The sequence below is a fragment of the Marmota monax genome, unplaced genomic scaffold, assembly GCF_021218885.2.
Source record: "Marmota monax isolate L192 unplaced genomic scaffold, Marmota_monax_Labrador192_F-V1.1 WCK01_AAM20220418_F8-fsc00002, whole genome shotgun sequence".
Taxonomy (NCBI): Eukaryota; Metazoa; Chordata; class Mammalia; order Rodentia; family Sciuridae; genus Marmota; species Marmota monax.
Genome location: NW_026693571.1, coordinates 44,158,078 through 44,178,931, shown reverse-complemented (window position 1 = coordinate 44,178,931; position 20,854 = coordinate 44,158,078). Strand labels below are relative to the sequence as shown.

At 36.7% G+C, this 20,854-nt stretch overlaps 1 protein-coding gene across 3 annotated transcripts in view; it reads right to left on the bottom strand.

The window, feature by feature from the left end:
- The window catches only part of Slc10a7 (solute carrier family 10 member 7), a 249,107-nt gene that overhangs the window by 76,430 nt on the left and 151,823 nt on the right, over positions 1 to 20,854 (bottom strand). For 2 of the 3 annotated variants that reach the window (XM_046459008.2, XM_046459010.2), the window contains one exon: positions 392 to 427. The exons of the other annotated variant lie outside the window; for it this stretch is intronic. In XM_046459008.2, the coding sequence (XP_046314964.1) occupies positions 392 to 427 (36 nt within the window). The remainder of the gene's footprint in view (positions 1 to 391; positions 428 to 20,854) is intronic. 3 annotated transcript variants of the gene reach the window in all.

Sequence of the window (20,854 nt, the reverse complement as noted above, 5' to 3'; positions counted from 1 at the left end):
GTACCAGCCTTGGAACCTCAGCTTCCTCTGATGCCCCGGCCCACGGTTCTTTTCTGTCAAACACTGGGTCACTATCAATCACTTTAGTTTTATTAATGAGAAAATAAAGAGCAGCATATTTTTGACCTCTGTCACAGGTCATTAATTTGCAGAAATGAATGATTTAGTCAGGAGGCCTAATAACTGGGACCGAAGCTGTCCTTGGGTTTCAATATTATGGAGCCCTTTGTATCGGCATGTAACCACTGGATACAGCTCCATTGGGGGAACAGTTTGAATTGTGACGTAAAATGGTGTAGAATTCAACCTTCAATTTTATTCTAAGGATCTCTCTTAAAGGGTTGTAGACGGCTTTCATAAGAGATATTAAAGACAACATCAAAATACTCACAAAAAGCAGCAGTAACAGCGGGGTTATAACGATGCCCTGAAAGAAATAAAAGAGATAATGATCATTTATTGGTTGGCAAGAAAGACTTTTTTTTTTTTTGCTAATTTAAATCTGGATACAAGGAAATGCTATCCTTGTCTCTAATAAAAATCTGGGAGATCAAGAAGAGGGAGGCCCCAATTCTGGCTCTCCTACCACCATGCATCAGCATCTCCATTAGATTAGATTATTTGCTTTTTGGCATATCTGAAGGCACAGGTTTTAAAACAAGTCACTTTGATTCTTACTTTAGTGTCTTACAGAGTGGCTCTACTTTTTGGTCTTGTAAATGAATGTATCCTGCCATTCTTATCAGTTTTCAGAGGTATGAAGTTGATGTGTCGGGTGAGTTTTGCTATACTAAATTACTCATTTATGGTAAACAATAACAATTACCTACTTCACAGTTAAATATAAGTCGATTGATTTGGTTACGTGATATAATACCTACAGGTAATTGAGCCTATGGTAGAAGCACATACATGTGTGAAATGCAGCTGTGTTTGAAATATTATGAGGTCCTGTTGTTTTCAAACGGAGAAGTGTTGTTCTAAAAGAAAGTGTGAAATTATGCCAAGATATAAAAGAACATATTCAAGTGCAAAATTTGATTTTGTACCACAAGTTGAATAAAGTTCGAGAAGAATGAAAAAAAAAGAAAAAAGAATACAACCACCAATCTTCCTTAAACCTGCTTTGCTCTTTTATACTTAAGTTCCCTTCCACACCATGGAAGCTGGTGGCTGGCATGCTTGCTCACTCCAAGGCTTTCAACTCTAACTTGGATAAAGTGCCCCTTTTCATAGAAGACAGGTGGTTTAGTCCCAGTTGGGGTCCTCTCCTGAGCAAAGACCACGTCAGCTGTGATGAATGAGATGTCGTGATTTTGTAATGTGAACTGATCTCCCCTAGGAAATGAGCTGGGATCTCAAAACTCATTTCACTTGATTAGACTCCATGTCTCCATGGTGGAAGGCAAGTCTTTCATCTAATTCAGCCACACAGGACCACCTCGGTCCCTCTGCCTCCCCGAGGCAGGAACGAGCAAAAGATTTGTTTTCTTCGATGACAGGGAACAGTTTGAGGCTGTTGCCGATGAGGCGGGATACAAGCTTTAAGGTTTCTTGAAGGTAAATCTTTAAAACTAAGCGTTTGAGTTGGGAGTTTACATGACAGGTTTCAGTTTTAGAGCAGCAGATGATTATCCACCCCCTTAGTTCTTCCTTTATCTCTCAACGCTTCATTATGATTTATACAAGAAAAAGCATTTCATATTTTCATTAATGCATTCTACTTGGAACTTTAAAATTTCGGAGTCTGAGGCTCTTTCTCTCTCTTTCTGTGTGTGTGTGTGTGTGTGTGAGGGAGGGAATGGAGGAAGGAAGAGACAGACAGACAGACAGACTATACACTGTGCCCAGGATCCGTGTCTGGAGCACTTTGTTACTTTTGAAAACAGTGCTTTAGGTATTTATTGTTCTGGTGTGGCGCACGAGGGACTGGCTTACCATGTCTGATGTTGAACCAGGACTTTTTTGAGTATATACACACATGAATATTCTCAAACAGATTTGTTTTACTGTTAAATAATAGAATGAATGCTTCTTTATTATGTAAACTTTTACAATTGGCAAAAAGGAGTAAAACATTTTGAGTGTCATGCTTTTAAATCTATTTATTAAAACATGTATTGTGGCTTATCAACTCCACTGGTGTCTATGAAACAGGTTCTCACTAGCACATTTCAGAGAGACAAACATGCCAAATGCCAAAATTTAGAAGGCACTGTTCTTCAAGGACGTGGAATGTGGTCAGACTTTAGGATGAATTTCAACCTTTACAAGGAGACTTGGAAATAAAACAATCTGGCAATGAAGGAGCCACCCAATTTCAAGTAAATTTGTTTAAACATTTATGGAGCTTCCACTTATCTGGAAGGCAAGGGTGAATCCAACGTGGTGCCTACACTTGAATAATTTATAATCCAGAGAGGGATGCTCATCTATGACCAAGGTTCAATACCGAGTGACGTATAAGAGTAAATGTACTGGTGTAAGAGGAAAAGTGGTGTGAAAGAAGTGATAATTATCTCTCTATGAGAGATCACAAGAAGGAGGAGATACTGAACACACAGGAAGAATGAATGGATACTGATCCAGTTGAAAAAGTGCAGGGTTATTCCAGGAAGAGGGAGAGACACTCAAAGCTATGAGAAGTTGAGCAGAATGGTAAGAAAGGTGTGAAGTAGAGGATCAGAGACCAGATCACCAAAAGCCTCACAGGCCAGGAGAAGGAGCTTAAAGTTCATCCTACTAACAATAGGAAATTTGTGGATTATTTAAAGGGAGGGTATAATGAGTTGGTAAACAATTTAGTATATGGAGAATGGATGTGACTTGGCTTATAACCTAACCTGGTTTTCTCTTTATCTATCAATTCACCTAAATGCAGGTAAAAGAAACTGAAAACTTGAATTAATGTTAATTAGGAAATATCAACAGCACTAATAACACTTCTAAGAAATAACAAGAGTTATGATAGAACAAGATTTTTTACCTAACAAGAAAGTGAGCACTGTGACCATTCTGGACATTTGTCTTGTATTGGAGGAATTCGTGTCACACATGGGGACACATGTTCTTCTGGATATTCATTTCGTTAATGGAATGATAATTGTATTAGTAATAATACTAGCACTATTAATAATGGTATCTTACTTCAGTGTTGTCATGTATATTTGAAGATTTGACCATTCCCTATTGAAGGAGTTAGGTTACATACCAGCTCCATTTTATAAACAAGGAAACAGGCTTAGAAAAGCCAAGCAACCAAACCCAAGGCCACACAGAAAATAAATGGCAAATCCTGGACTTGAGCCAGCCTGAGCCAACTCTAAATCTTGAGCTGACTCCATTATACCATGGTCACTGGGAAGCAGATCACAGCTACCAGTATGGTTTTCTACAGAGTTGTATTCATAACATGCATGTAGTGATTAGTTGCCATATGATCTTTGTCTCAAGTTGACAACAGATTCTTAGAGATGCCGTTATTTCTGGAAAGCAGTGCACAGTTATCTGCAGGTTTCTCAGCATGAATACTTTAAATATCTACAGTCACCAACACACAATAGTTTCTTTGCAGCTCTTCCAAGGACTTATAATATTTATTTCTAAAATACGTTACTAAGTAAGGTGTATTTTCTAATTGTGAGTTAAATACTCCTCATTCTTTTTTCAAGAATGGATGTCCAAGTCCATTAATTAAACTGAATTATTATATAATGCTGAAATGTGCTTCTCAGTTGTATCAGGAAATGAGTCAGCCATGATTCTACTAACTCAGACAAGAGCACCATAATTAGGTTTTGGTGAAGTCATCATAACTATTATTAAAATAACAATAACTAATACTTATAAAGTAATTATGTCAGATACAGGGCTTTGTGCATGCTACTGTATGTCATCCTCACAGCAACCCTACACAGTGGGTACTATTATTATCCTCAAACACTAAGCTTATCTAGTGAGTCTTGGAGACGCTGGGTGATGTGGGAGGTGGCAATGCCAGGTACTGAGCCTCTAACTCTTTGGCTCCAGGGTCTGTGACTTCTGAATGGTGTACATAAAATCTTTGCAATATGAAGCTATTTCTTTAGGATTATATTTTAAGAGTAAATCTGAGATGAGCTTCAGATCCAGTATGTCTTTGTGATGACATGCAACAAATTGAGAAATAGGCCATTGTGTGACAGGGATGATACACATTTTTTTAAAATCAAGTTTTTGCAAATATCAATGTTAAAAAGGATGAAATAAAAATTTAAACTGTGACAACAATAATCATTGAAAGTGGAAAATTCAAATCAACATTTTATTTTCTATTGGTCTATAAAAGGCTCAGTTTAGGGCTGGGGATATAGCTCAATTGGTAGAGTGTTTGCTTTTCATATACAAGGTCCTGGGTTTGATCCCCAGCACCACCAAAAAAAAAAAAAAAAAAGTCTCAGTTTAATTTATTCTCCTTCCACTTTCCTAAGAGAATTCTACACAAATGGGGTGGGGGTGGGGAACCCAAAATATGTGGTGGAAGAGCACTTCTAGCAAAAGATGTTAGCCCTCCTTGCAGATGCAAGGTCAAGACATAGTTTTTAGCATCCTTGCATCGGGGATAGCATGTAAAGCTTTTGGACGGCAACACCTGAAGCAGTCAAGTCACAAAGTGATGGCTTTCCTTGTCTCCTGAAATACTTTGAGAAAATCCATTTACACCTCTGATGTGAATGATTGGGTGAATATATTTCAATTACTTTAGTGGAAAGAAAAGAAGTGTCAAATCTGAGATACTGAGGTTTAGTTGCATTAAAATATAAACAAGAATTCTACTGTTATGTATAACTAGTTAAAACAAATAAAAAATTGATTAAAAATATAAACAAGAAACTCAAATCACATTGAAGTGTGCTGATGACAATGAGTTTCTGGACATGCAAATCTAAGGCCCTATTCTTGGATTGTGGTGGCCCCGTTAAAAAAAGATATTTTCCTGTATATACATTTGAGAACATCACAGTGAATCCCATCATCATGTACATCCACACAAATGAGATCCTAACTAGAATAAGATATAGTTCATGCTTATTAAAATTATATCAAAATGAATTCTACTATCATGTTTAACTAAAAAGAACCAATAAATAAATAAACAGACAAACAAATAAGCTTTAACCTAAAACAACAACAACATTGCCCCATTAGGCCTTACCAGCATGACAGACAGCTGGCTTGTCCCAGTGACATTACATTTCCATAAACAAACATTTATTGAGTGCTGTGTACCAGACAGACTCCAATGGTGTAGATGGAAAAGGTGAAGGTCCATGCCCAAAAGGGATTCTCATCACAGATAGCCCTCAAAATTTATTCCTTTCTAATCTCAATACTTCCAGGAAGAAATCTCTCTACCATCTTACTTTCATAAGATCATAATTTTTTTTCAGACCAAAATTAAGAATATTATAAGTATATTCATATTAAGTGTTTTCTTATTAGATATGGCCCAGTATCCTTTTAGATTTCAGTCTGTCGCTGCTCCATTCAACTCACACGAGGCCAGACCCTGCTAGATGCTGAGGCATAGTGGTCAATGATGCATACACAACCAGTGTCCTCCATGGTTTTAGAGAAGACAGATACGCAAACGGCTCAGGGAGCTACAAGAGTGCCCCATAGGGAGGTGAGCACAATTAGGGTAAGAACTGAGGAGAATTAGGAGTTAACCAGGCAATAGAGGTGCAGAACAGAGGACGGACTGAATAATGGCTCTGAGGTGAGAAGAACTTTCAGAAACTGAAAGTGAAGAATAGAGTGTGGGTGTGGTTGTGAGAGATGAGGTTAAAAGTCAGATGATGTAGGCAGTCAGGCCTAATAATCTATGGCAAGGAACTATATTATTAGGCCACAGAGTTTGGGTTCATTTCAAAGCAAGAGGGAGTCACTGAAAGAACTAGGGTAGCCGTGACTGTGGCAGCGGAGCCTATGGCAATGACACCATATCTACAGTTAGGCTAAAATCACTCTGGGTACAGCTTAGAGAAGGAGTCAAAACTGAAGGGGGAGACTCATAAGGAGGTGGTTCAGTTCATACTCCAGGCAGGAACCGATATGAGCTAAAGTGATAGAATCTTAGTGATCAATATAGATAAACCAGATGCAAAAAGAATTTGAAACCAGACTGGCCAATTAACTGAGTATGGGGGTGTATGATAACAAGAAAGATAAGATTATTCCTTAGTTTTCTGAATTAAGTCATTCTTGACTAAAGAGGACATCATAGAGCCAATTTCTGAGCCAAGGTAGCATTGGAAATGAATCTTATGGGAAGATTATAAATTTGAGGTATTCTCAAGGTCTCCAGCTGGAGATATTCTAAGTAGCTGGATGGATGAGACTGAAGCTCAGAGTAGAATCTGGGTGTAGTGACTGAGTCCCCAGCACATGAAAGAAGAAGAGAAGAAGTTAAGGATCATAAAATACAGGCTGAAGCCCATCAGAGGCCTAGAGGAAAACAATTTCAAAGAAATGACTAATGTGGAAGTTAAACTGTAGTGGATTGATGGCTAAGAAGCAGAGTGGGGAAGACAATGCTTTCAAGAAATCTTGGTATAACAAGGAGAAGAGAAATGGAGCAGGAACTTGAAGGGAATGAGGGGTAAAGGAGGTTTGTTGTTCTTGATTGTTTTGTTTTGTTTGTTCTGGATAGGGAAACTTGAGGATTCTCAAAATTCATAGAAAAGAGGTAAAACAGGTTGGAGGAATAGAAACTTGGGAGAAAAAGAATGATACATACTGCACCAACAGAGGCAGCAAGACGTTCTGGCACACAGCTAGAGGGTTTAGCTACAGAAAGAAGGTGGTGGTGGTGCGGGGGAATGTGAATCTCTTCCTTGTACAAGAAAAGGATAATGGAGGTTCAGGTGAAGACAGACCTGTAAGTTTGATGTCAGAAAGGTGAAGGAATTTCATTTAAAAGCTTCTCTCTTCTTTATTAAGTAGTCGGTAATAGATTTTATTGAGGGAAAGTGGGTACAGAGGAAGGAAAAGTCAGCAAATGGAGACCTATGTTAGGACTAATGAGTGAGCATGTCTAAAATTGGGGAGTGTCTGAAGTTTATCACACTTTGCAGATAAGAAGCTTGTCTGCCACATTCCAGGTATGCTGGCAGAAGACACAAGACTCTGGGGTCAAAGACAAAGGAGTTTGTCACAGTCTAAGCTTGTTGCTGGTCGTGGTTTCTCCCACCCTGAAGTTAAGCAGAGTGATGTGTATGGGGTCAGGGGATTCTGTACAGGCAGTGGGCTCTGTTACAGGTGAGGAATACTAAACTTTGAGAACCTGAATCTTTTATAATAGGTAGGAAGCAAATCTGTCCTTTGTTCCTGAGAGTGGAATTCTATTTCTTTCTTTCAAGGCTGTTTGCTATGCAAACATCCCTGTAAAAACTTCACAATAAAGGGCAATCAATGTCTCTGCTCAAGAAATGTACAAGAATATAAGCACATCAAGATTTGTCTTCCAACAGAGGAAACATCCAGAAGAGCACACCAGTTTATGCTAGTTATCTAAATATGTGAGTTATCAAGTTCATTATTGCTGCTTTTACACATCATCACTGGGCTAATATCCTTGTGCAAAGAAAGGATAATCAATTGAAATGGCCAGATGTTAACTTCCTAGGTTACCTTCCTAGGTAACACTGATCCTCTATTATTCTTTGGTCACTTTCATTCAAACAGATAAGATGCTAATCAACTGAACTAACTTCTGACTCTTATCACACACACCCCCCTTTTGCGTGTATAGTCTTTTTAAATAGGGGAATCTGCTGTCTTTTTGAAATCCAGATCCTCATTAGACTGAATTGTGGTCTGGGGACTAGCTTCATTGGCCTTCCCTGGAAGCTAGTCAGAACTGCTGAACCTTAGGCTCCACCCAGACTTATTATATCATAATCTGCATTTTAGTAAGATCTCTGGATAATATGTAGGTACAGTGAAATTCAGGAAGAATGGTTTTAGACTCTAGAGCAGGAGCTGGCGAATGTTTTCTGTGTAGGGCCAGATAATAATTATTTTACGCTTGCAGGCCATGCTGTGGCAATTACTCCACTCTGCTGTTGCACCTGGAAAGCAGCCAAGGACAACAGGTAAACAAACGGGCATGGCCGCAGTTGCCTCAAGGGCTGTGGTTGGCAGGTCTCTGCTCCAAAGTACTGCTTTGAATTAGCAATTATATTTCAAAAAGAGGTAAGTGTAACGCACTTTTATTTTTAATAACTTGGCTTTTATTTAACCTGTGTTCACTTCTAAACATCACAGTTTGTTCCTTTGTGACTCCTTATAAGCTACTATATAATTAACCAATCGTTTTTTTTTTCCTAGACAGACATCAAAATTACTAGTTAGCAGTGTGCATAGTCCACTTTCTTCCTCTTTTTGCTATTTAGAGTGATATCTGTACGTCTCCAGCTGTTGGTTCTGTTCCTTTTCTTTATGATTTGTCAAAAATAACATTCAGCATTCTCAAATGTTACTTTTCTCAGGACTCTATGAAGTAATTTGTCCAAGCCAGCAAATACAGCCTACTTACCTTGGGCCTGGTGGTTTCCTTTGGTCAATATTGACTTTACCATTTCTAATCTGAAGATGGTTCTTCTTGCCAAGGATGGTGGAGCAAAGGGAAGGGCTGGGGGATGGGGTGGGGATTAGGATGCTGAAGGGGTTCTAATATCCAGAGCTATAGAGTAGATAAAGGATACTCCCCAAAACACAAAAGAGAAATACGTACAGTACTAATTACAACTAATATAGTGATAGGTGTTAAAAATGAAAAACAATAACCAAACTCATGATTTGTCCATTTATTTTTTAACTGAAAAAGTGAATCTTCTTCTCAGGCCATGTAAATTCATTGACCTGTATTAAACTGTTAACTTCTGACTTGATTTTTTTATTTTATATCTAGATTATATGTGACAAAAATGATCTGAAATTTATTTAAAACCCAAAGCAAATAGATGTGGAAATTTTCTTTATTTTCCAATAAATTTTCATGTAAATGTTTTCTTAGTTTATAGATTTAAAATGCAATCCATGGCCTTCCAAAGAAGGTAATAGACCAAGGAGGCAGCAAGAGGAAATCAAGTAAAATTTTAGTTTTTGATGACAAATTATAAAGACACAGGTAAGATAGTTAAGGCAAGATCTTAGCTGTGCAAATCTTCTCTGTAGGCACACAGCTGCAGTCTGAAGGCTTGCAGTTTGTTCCCCTAGGACAAGGGCAGACGGACCCATTAGTAGCACAGCAAACACTAAGCACAAGAAATACAGCTCTTGAAAAATTTCAACAGGAGATTCCATGTTACCAATGGTTGGTCGAAGCGCCTATGGCTGAAACATACACAGGAGCTTGTAGCGTTTCTTGCTTCAGTTGATGCCGGATGCTGCCAACATTTACTGAGGTATATTACGTACTAGGAACTGTGCTAAGTACTTTTCAAACATTATCTAATTTAAAATCCCCATAAGTAAATTGGTTGTCTCAATTTCATAGGTGAGAAAAAAAGGGGCTTAGAGACTATGGCTAAGCTGTGGGAAGTGTCAGGAAGTAGAACCCAGCAAAGAAATCGAAACAAAAGCCGAGGGATCAGGAGATGATTCTAGACAAAGAAAAGGTGTTTTAAAAAGCATACAGGAGGAAGTAGGAAATTTGAAAGAAAATATATTCAGGAAATGGATTATAGGAAATTAATACAAAACATGTAATATAAAAAAATAGGGTCAAAGATTATGTATTTATCTATCAATTATCTATCTATCACCTGCCATGGTGTAGGAATAAGTTAAGTCAATGCACCAACTAACTCTCTTAGGTCACTAGAGTGAAGTGAATATTTATTCCTATTGGTTTTAAATATTTGGAGTGAATCTGCCACTCATTGAGAACAACATTCAGCTAATATTAGGCACCTAAATCAATCTTTTCTCTGAACCAATGAACAAATTAATGAATATTCACCAACGCGTGTCTCAGGCAGTAGCATGTCCATCTGATGAGAAGCTTTCTGAAATGCTTTAAGATCCTTGTGTTTGTAATGATACTGAGGCTAGTTCATGTTTACTGAATGCTGACTGTTCATCAGGAATTCTTCCATGCTCTTTATGTATATTAATTCATTCAGTCCTCACAACATACTGGTAGGAAAGGCACCATTATGATTCCCATTTTACAGAGGAGAAAATTGCGGCACATAGAGACAATAATTTTACAGAAAGCACAAGCAAAAAGGCAGAATGGGAAGCAAGCCATACTCTCTTGCTCCAGAATCATGGTCTCTTTTTTTAATACACTGGTAAGGAGTTCTTCAAGAATTACAGAAATCATGGAATTCCAGCTAAAAGGGACATAAAAAATAATCTACTCCATCATTTTACAGACCATGAAGTCAAGGCCCAAGAAGACGATCTCTCACTCAGCTTCATGGAAACACAAGGACTGGCATCCGGGGGCTTCCAGTCCTGCCCAGTTCTGTACTCCTGATGCCACAGGCCTCCTACAAATCACAGGAATACAGCAGAGCTCACACATGGAAACCTGAAAGTGCTCCCTGGATGACATTATTTATCACACATATAAGGAAGAAAAATGAATAGATAGAAAAATTAGAACAGACTTGAGAAAGGTTTCTTGCCTTTGTCTCATATATCAATAGTCTGAGTTACTCTGGTTTATAATATTCCATATAATAATCTTGAAACAGGTGCTCTCTTCCCTTTGTACCTCCCTCCCTGAAAGTCCATAAATTGCCAGAAAGACCATGGAAGAACATTTTTTTGTTTTTGCAAAATTTTTCAGAAATGAGGTAGAAGTGTGGAAGACAGAGGCAAGGGATAGTATGAGGGCCAATGAGGATGGAGAAGAGAGAAAACAAAGTAACTTGTGGGAGGTTTGGGGAAAAGGCAGCTTTTCACAAAAGCCTCTGGATATTAAACAAACTTCTAGAATAATTAAAAATTGACTCCCTATTAAATAAGACATTCAAATAATGGGTTAACACAAACTAGTGTCCAGACTTATGATAAACCTTGAACACAAACAAACAGACCAAAGAGAAGAAACAAAACAAAACACCACCACCACCACCACCAACAACAACAACAACAAAACCCGGCCATCTACACATGTGCAAGGAATGCATCTGGCCCAGCTCACCATTCCTTCTGGATGTGTCTAAGTGACAGCCCACACTGCTGCTAGGTCTAGCTGTGACGATCAATACTGAGTATTAGATGGACAAAATGAATGGAGACAGCTCACTCCACTTGCCTTGTCTCATATATCACTAGTCTGAGTTACTCTGGTTTATAATATTCCTTAACCAGAACTATTCCTGTAGCCTAGAAAACGGCCCTGAACTTTGTGACGCAGAGGCCTAGAGAGGGGGGAGGATGAGCCAATGGTTCTAAAAAAGATCTGAACCCCACATGAACATCACTGGTCCTCAAATCCCCATTTAACAGACAAAGAGGCAGTAGGATTTGGGCAGACTCTTGTCTCTTCTTTCCCTACTTACTCCTACACCAAGGATGTCAGTTTTAAATTGGTTACTACTTAATATATTTATTTTTATTAACTACTAGTGGACAGAAGAAAAATGTGATACCAGGGTCTGAACCACTTGGAGATGGAGCCTGGGTTCTGAACCTCTCTAGGGCAGTGCCACCCAAAGCATGACCGAACTCCTGGAGGCAGAAGGAAAGGCAATACTGGGACCAGGAAGAGCACTGTCTTATTAGGACAGAACTGCAGAGTGGACTTGGTCATTAATGGTCACGTGACTTTTTGTTATATAATAAGTTGAATGACTAATAGAACAAGCAGATCATTTTACCCAAATCAAATTTCCTCTTAAGACCAGAAAAATGGAAAGGAGCTAGCTAAAAGAACTTTTAGAATAATTAGACTTTTATCCCCAAAATTCCTAGGGTGAATTGTTAAAAACAGCACTGTCTCATTTTGCATAATTATACACAGCTAATTTCCCTTAATGCTTCAGTAAAGACTCATCTTAACACAATTACTTTTAGACCTTTTGGGTGTTACAGATAAAGAATTCTTAAAAATCAGAAATGGGTGTAGATATATTCATATCAGATAAATGTTTTCTACTAAGCACTTTAATATCTTTGGAACTTAAAAGTGCCACAGAGCAAGAAGTGGTCATCTGGTAAATAATATCAATGAATTCAACTAAGAGTCTTTAAAGAAATTGAAAACTCTATGTCACATAATTTTTCTACTTCCCCAGTAGAGGGCAACTTCTACACATTTTGACAGTTAAAAAAAAAAAATGTATGCACACAGCATGAGGAAAACTACTGCATGTTTAAAATAAAACGATGTAACTTATGCCTAGGAATGGATTTTCACCAAGAAGTAAGCTACAAAATATGAAGGAATTTTAAATAAGTAATTAGAAATTGAGTATATTTAGTGAATAGTTAGCATTTTATAATATTAAGTGAAACTGTTTAAGTCACCACGATAGAATTTTAAGCAACTTTAAGCAATCTTTAAGTCACCATGATAGAATTATCAGTAACTGAAATATAAAAGGGAGATGATTATTGTTCTTTAGTAATCATTTGGATTTAATTTCATTATGGCTGAGTACGAATATAGTTAACATAAATGCATATTCTTGTATTAGAAAAAAGCAAAAAGGAAAAACTGGACATACACAAACATTTGAAGATATAATTGTTTTTGATACTATGAACTTTAAACTAATCCTTATCAGTGCTCATATTTTAAAGACATTAGATATAAGGATGTAACTATACATATAAATTTATATATGCAAATAGAGTAAATTCCACTATAGTACACCACATTACTATACAGTGTTCCAAATAGTTGTGATACAATCAAAATATTCTCATTCATTCACTCATTCAACACATATTTACTGAGCACTTACTATGTGGCATATACTATCCTAGAGATCAAAGATACAGTGTGAAAAAGTGACAAAATTCTATGCCCTCTTGGAGCCTGCATGCTATATAACAAAAAATAACCTATTGTAAAACCTTCTGAACAGATAGGCTTATAAGATGAATGTCTACCTAGTCTTGCAACTCTATAGTTTCTTCTTCAAATGAAAACATTTGTCTTTGTTTCTAATGAAGGGGATAGTATAGAAAAAATGAAGTGGCTCATAATTTTCATATTCAACTAAGCCTTACTGACTTTAAACAAAATAATACATGAATCTCTTTAGAAAAAGTCTCAGTTGTATAGAAAAGTACAAATGAAAAGTAAAATTCTCCAGCACACTGCTCACCCCACAGACATTTTCTTGTGACTCCTTTCAGAAATGAAAGTAACACAAGTAAATAAGTATCCATTCACTTCTCTCCCTACCAGCTTATCCATCTAGCCTCCAGAAATTATTCAAATTTACATAGTTTTCCTAAGACAATTATATTATACACAATATCTGAACATAGCCTTGTATTTCCTCACTTTGGTATGTTTCTTGGAGTTTTTTTCCATAAAAGAATAAATAAGAACACCTCATTCTTTTATTTGACTCACTTAATATCCGTCTCCAAATAATTCACAAACTCGTTTTAAAAGTGGTTACACAATTTTGTCTTATATTGAAAAGACTGTGATATGTGGTATTAATTGGTGTAATCTATGAAGACTTAGGATTCAGACTTCAAGAGACAGCCTGGGAAAATGAATTTAATTTATCGTAGAACGATAAATAAAAAATAAAAGGAATAAGCATCTGCTTTGGACAAAAAATACTTACCAATAGTTTCATTAGGACACACATAATGCAACAAGCTTCGAAAGTATGTCTTTGGTTGTGAATTGGAAGCACTAGTACTTTTTTTTTTTTAACCAGGGAATTTTTATACAGTTGTTGTACAATCATCATTTCTTTTAGAATGCCACTTAAATTTTTCAGTTAAACATGTAAGAATTCGTTTAATATCATTTCACTTAAATAATGTTTAAACAATGTATTTATTTCAATATTTTCACTTAAAATGTGGTCATCAGAATTTTTATATTTATAAAAAATATTATGCAAAATAAATTCTAGGGCACTAGGTGGTGCTGTGGGACCTTCCAGATAAACTAGCATGGCAAAGTTGTGCTCTTGACAAATCAGTTGTGTGGTTGATTCTATATATTTAAATGTACATTAAATATTTTGTATAGGTAAACCAACAGCACATAAATAATAACATTAACATAATGCAAAAGTAGAGCTTTTGATCGATGATTTCTTTCAGGAAGACACAACCCCCTTTCATAATTAATTCCCTGTCCTAATTCCTGTGTTAAACTATTAAAAAATCTTTTATAATAAATGGATTTTTGATGCAGGCTTCTCAATCAAACATTATTTGCCATTTATCTTTAAAGTTATTTTTCATATGTTCATGAATAAATATATCAGTAATTTCATAGTCTTGTCAAGAAACTATTAGGTGAATTCTCATATCACAGTATGTGCTATAATCTTCTGTTCTCCCCAGCTTGTTGCAGAGCTGGTAATTCAGATTGGCATGGTAAATGTATGAACTGAACCGGGTCATGGGTAAGAAATAGGGGGGGGCACCTAAGATTCAAATTCAGACAAACACACACAAGTGCACACACTTGTGCATGTGCACACACATATACCACATCATGCAAGCCAAAGAAGGCACATCTATGATCTGCACATGGCCTGTGGAGCCACTCATTTGTGACCTCTAACCAAGCCAAACATTTTCCTGACCAATTTATCTATGAGTGAGACATCTCGAAAATAACCCAAGAATTTCGGTTCAAGAGAGTACTTTCTTGCTGTCCCTCTAGAATGTTTTATCATTTATATATGTCATTCTTAAAGAACAGAAATTACTAAAGCTTTGGGAGATATAAACTATAGTAGTGGAAAGTATTAACTGTCCCTGATAAGCTACTGGCTCAAAGAGAAGCACATATTAGTGGTCTTTTTCATTGGCCTGGTCTTCCTTTCCCTGCAGGTACTCTTATGATTGTGAAGGAAAAATACAAAACTGAAGTATCTAATATTCAATGGATAGAAATATGATTATCTTAAATGAAAAAAAGAATTATTCCCACAAATGGTGATAACAGAACTTAATACTACAGTTACAAAGTCTGATAAAAAGGATGAAAGTGAATTTTTAACAAATGCAACAAAATTTATATATAGGAATGTTGCTCTTCAGGCTTGTCAGTGAAAGAAGCCAAAGCTGATTTTAAGTGATGATGCATCATTCCAGACATTTTTGGCTGTGAATAAGCAGCACTAGTACATCAGTGGTTCTATGCCACCTAAGAAAATAATATAAAGTCACGTCATTTCTGAACTGGAAAAGACCTCAGAGACTAACCAATCCTCTCGTTGCTTTAGCTACACTCACAAATCAGTTCTTCTTGAAAGATAAACACAGGGAAGCTGCAGTCTCCAGGTGAGGCTGTGTCACAGAAAGCTAAGTGACCTGATGCTCACAGGAAGCCGTGTGGGAATCACAATTTACTTTGAATGGGGAATAAGCCTTCCACCAGCCTCCAAGGCAAAAAGATCATGTTTCAGGAATTTCAAATACCATATTGGCTAAACACTTGCAGGAGTCGCTAACAACATTAAACATTATTTGGAATTTTTAGGGAATCTAATGGGTTCAAATGCAGACACATGGAAGACGTGCTGCAAAGCAGAAAGAGCTTAGAGCTCCATTGCCTGAATGTTTTTGACTTACTCTTTAGACTACCTGCAATGCCATCTCAGATGAGAGGCGTTGGCTTCATAAGCATCTTGTTTTAAAATTGCACGCTGCTCTCTGGAATGACAGTTCTCCCTGTGTGGTCCGCGAACAGTCTCCCAGTAGGACCCAGAGGTCCCACAGACCTTTTCTGAAGGTCAGCAAGATAAAAACTATCTTCATAATAATAGTAACACTCTTTTTGCCTTTTTCACTCTCTTTCTCTCACAGTTGTACAGTGGAGTTTTCCAGAGGCTACATGACATGTGACACTGAAGCAGATTTAATACAGAAGCTTCATACCTGGCTTAATACTGGACTCCAGCTGTCTGGTATTAAGCCATGCATGAGAAGACATTTGCAAAATGTAAAACAATGATACTCTTGTCACAAGTTTTTCTCTTTGTTTTGGAAAATATAGTTATTTTTCATAAAAAGATAGGGTTGCATATCATGAGATTTAGCATTATTTTTAAATGAAAACAAAATTCCATCTGTGATTTCAAATATGATAAACAGCAATGGATGTAAGCCACAAAAACAAAGCTGTCCGGGAACTTCAGCAAATGTGAAGACTGTAAAAGAGGTCCAAAAGTTTGAGACCGCTATTCTTGAGGCAAGCTGTTCACATCCTAGGTGGTACGCTTTCCTCTATACTGCTGTGAACCTAAGATTTTTCCCAGAAAAAGATCTGATTAGGAGGAGAGGTTGGGTATGTTGGCTGCAGCACTTTTAGGGCAAGGTGAGCCTGACTAGCTTGACAACAGGGGTAGTAAACAGACCTAGGTGGAATGACCCAGGCAGTAGAAGAAACAGAGCATCAGGAGTTTGTGCTGGTAAACGTTCTGACTTCAAATTCAGTCTGGGACTGACACTACACCTAGGAAGGGGTCGGCACTACACCTTCTCTTGCTGCTTGTACTCCAGGAGATTCCAACCCAGTCTCCACACTGAAATACAGTCCTTCATTCGCTTCCCACTGGTCACTGAAGACCAATATTCTGATCATGGTCTACATCAGTATGATCCACTCCTACTGCCTCTTCATTTCTATCTCCCCTGTTCTCCATCTGGCTCTCCATACTCCAGCTTACTCCTTGACTGCCATATGTTCTCTCTCACCTGCAGACATTGGCCTCCTGTAGTTTTGAGGAAGCCTTCCTGCCAATAGCAATTCCCCCTGAAGATGCACACTCATGGCACCATAGGTCTTCTTTGCACCTGTATCACAGCGGCAATTTTACAATTATTTATGTGCTTTTTTCATTCACGTATGTCTCCTCCACCAGGTCTCTAAGGGTAGGGACCATGCTTATTTTTACTCCATCTGGTATTCCTTCTACCTAGTAATCTGCCTGGGACATAGAGACATAGTAGGGGTTCAGCTACCTTTTATGAATGATGGAATAAATAATTTCTTGCCTCTAGGACTGATTAATGATTATAATAACAACAAGTAGTATTTGTTAAGCATACCTGACAGACACTATTCTATGCACTTTCCCCATGTGATAGAATTCTGAAAAACAGCCAAAGGATAGGTACAATATTATCTTCATTTACAGATGAATAAACCAGCACACAGAGAGGCTAGATAATTTGTCCATGGTCAGACAGTTATTTTTGAGGTCAAGATTTGAGATTCTAGAGCCCACAACATCATTCCTATTGTAGTTCATTTCTCTTATGAAAAACTGGCCTAGTCTCCATCTGTAAGGTTGGAATTCAAAATTGTTGCTCCTAGAAATCGATGACTAATTTACAAACTCTAGGAAGCTAATTTGCAAACTGATGGCTGACTCCATTGACTTAATAAGCATTGTGTTTTAAAATGTGTTTAAGCTGTAGATGTTCAAAAATTAAACAGAATTAAAAAAGCAATAAACAATTATTTTGTGTGAAAGCTTTAATAACTTACTATGTTTCATTGATTAAAAAAAATTATATAGTCTATTTTCTGAAAGTTTAAAGGCAATCCAAGAAATACTGACCAAAAATTATATTCTCTTCTGGCTGTTGTGCACTTGCTATCTAGAAAGATATCTAGAACTAGATAGTACAGATTTAAATAAATTCTTTTCTCTTCTATGAAATCTGATTTTTAAAAAGGAAGTGAATCAAAATAAGAAAAGGCACCTATAATTTTATAATTAAACAGATATATATCCCCCCTCCCTGAATGGGTTTAATCTAAACTACAATTTTTCAGATATGTTTGTTTCTTAACTAACACAGGTTTTATTTATATCAAGTTGGTCATTTGAAATTAAAACATAGTTTCATAAGTCTTTAAATATATAACAATCATAATTTCAACCTTTTTTTCTGTTATCACAGCACACTTAATATATACTATTATAAGAAAAAGTAAAACATACAGGAAGTCTATAAATTCTAATAATTGATCATCTGAAACTTAATAGCCCATACTATTTATATGCTTAAAGTTCCATTTTATATTATTAGAATCTTTGTAGTTTTATTCAACCAAAAATTACTGAAAATTTACTCTGTCAGGCATGTCCTTGAAATTGGGGAAACAATGATAAAGTGGCCTAAGAGATCTTTTAGTCTAGTTATGGCAAAGGGAAAAGGCAGAAGTCAGATTACAGGGGAAAGGAAAGAAGGCCGAGCTCAGCTAACTGCATAGGGGCCATGAAGGAGATGACATTTAAACAGATGCAAACCGTGAATAGAAATGTCCGAGAAGGGGATCAGCAGGAAGTACCAGAAAATGGTCTTGGGTGGGAGTGGAGGTGAGGGCTGGAGTGGACTGGACAGTAAGTACAAATGTCTGTAGACAAGAAAGTGTGCTCCTGGTGCTCAGAGGGAAAGAAAGAGAAGTCACAGTGAAGGAGACACCACAAACACCACTCCATGATATGAATCTCTGAAAACCCTCACAAAAAGATAAACAGCTTTATCTATTCACCTTCTCATCTTCTAGTAAATAAAAGAGGGGGAAGGGCAGTTAGATTAAGGAATAACTCATAAATGTGCTTAAAATTTAAATTTTCTCAGCACTAAAACTTTTAAAAAGATATTCCTAGCAAAATGCCAAAAAACCCAAACACTCTCACTGATGCTAAGGTGAGGCATGCTGGATGAGAAGATAGATAATAAAGTTAGGACGTTAAGACTGTCTTGAGTCTTCTAATGCTGGCGAGTGCTTTGTTCTCTGAAGAATATTTATTACTAGAGTAAACTTACTCCTGCTGGAATTTTGTTAGCAAGGAGTTATTTCTATTCAGAAATGGAAAATTCAAAGACCTGCAACCCTCACTGTATGGTAATCTATATGGCTTGTGTAGTGGTGCTGTCTGCTCGGCCCCAAGTCATCAATTATGTATAGAAATGTACAGCTACAGCAGTAGCCAGTGTCATGGGCCTGTCAGGGATTTCTTAAGAGGAACAAAAACATTTGACTGTGTCTACTTTTAGAAAACACAGGATAGGTGAAAAGAGAAAGATCCACAAAAGAAAATGAGAGTTAATTCTCAATACATATATCTGACTTGTAATAAGCAAAAAATGAATTTTAAAAAACACTTAAAATGAAATCGGAAATATAACTAAGAGGAAAGCCTTGCAAATAGATACAAGAAAGGCTGACATTGGCTCATCAAAACCACACACTTCAGAATACAAATCCACATATTTGCAGAAAAATAACAAATGGGGTCACCAAGCTCCAGCCTCCCTGAACCAAATCCAATGGATTCGGGGTTTACAACAAGGAGTAGTTGTGTTATTTGAAATAGAATGTCTTGAAATTACCAAAATGGACTGGCTTCTGAGGTGTGGGTTTTCATCCTAAATGAATGAAGCATGTTTACAAACTGACCTGGGAGCACAGGACTATGAAGATCAACATGAACAAAATGCAATCTAAGATATCTTATGGAATTTTCCCTACTATACCAAGCACAGCAAAAGCTTTCACTGGGATTTCAATAAATTTAGTTCTATACATTGCTGCAGAAATTTAGTTATTTGCTCCTTCTCCAGTGGATAGCTAGGGTAGCAGCTGGTGTGTTGTGTATTTAAACATGAAAAAGAACTCTTGTTCTCTCTCAGTACCTACATAAATGGGCTTGAGAAAATTTGGAAAAATGATTTACTTTACGTAAAATGACTTTAAGGTATCTGACAGGCTTTTAAACATCTAAGAGTCATGTTTTCAGAAAGCATACAGATTTCTTCTGGAGAAAACTACAGTACATAAAAACATATCATTTAAATGCATGTGAAATTTCCAGAGCCACACGTTCTTGAATATACATCTTCATTCTTTAACAGCTTCAAGGTAGAATTTTTAATGCCTGATTTCTATAAAACAATTTAGTTGGCATTTAATATTGTGAGGTAGCCAAGGACATTCTGATTTCATATCACTTTAAAGAGTGTGTAGTGCTTTCATTTTGTCATAACTGTCTAGGTTAGGTCACACGCCACAGTCTTCAGCTATATTCTGTAAAATTGAAAGCATGTTTAAAAATCAATGCTAAGACATTAGGAAATGCCTGAAACAGATGAGAACCAAATCAATTCCATTATTTCTTAGATTTAAAATGGGCATAATTTGCTGATCATTCACAGAAAGTATAATTTAGCAAAACAGACCTCAATGAGTGCTGAAACATTTGATTTTCTCAGCTCTTATTTTTTTTTTAACAAATGGTTTCTGCCAGGTTGTGCATGACAAATTCCAACATATTTAAACCCCTGTCAGTTGGACCCAAAACTCATCAAATTGTTACACATCCAGTTGTTACTAATATAGTGCATTAAAAAAGACAAAGTTACAAATCCACAACTATTACAGCTAAACTTATTGACTTCCATATTTTGGCTTACATACTTGGTTAATTAAACATTTTGCACATTTAGAAACTGACTTGAGACCACTTAAAAAATCTTTCGCTATGAATTTTTTTTAACTTCTATTTTATTACATAGATAAAATGTGAAGAAAATCTTCAGTAATCTGTCTGAAGTGATGTAAATCACTGTCTATCATGTGACACTGTCAACCATGTTAAATCAATTATCTCAACACTCAAAA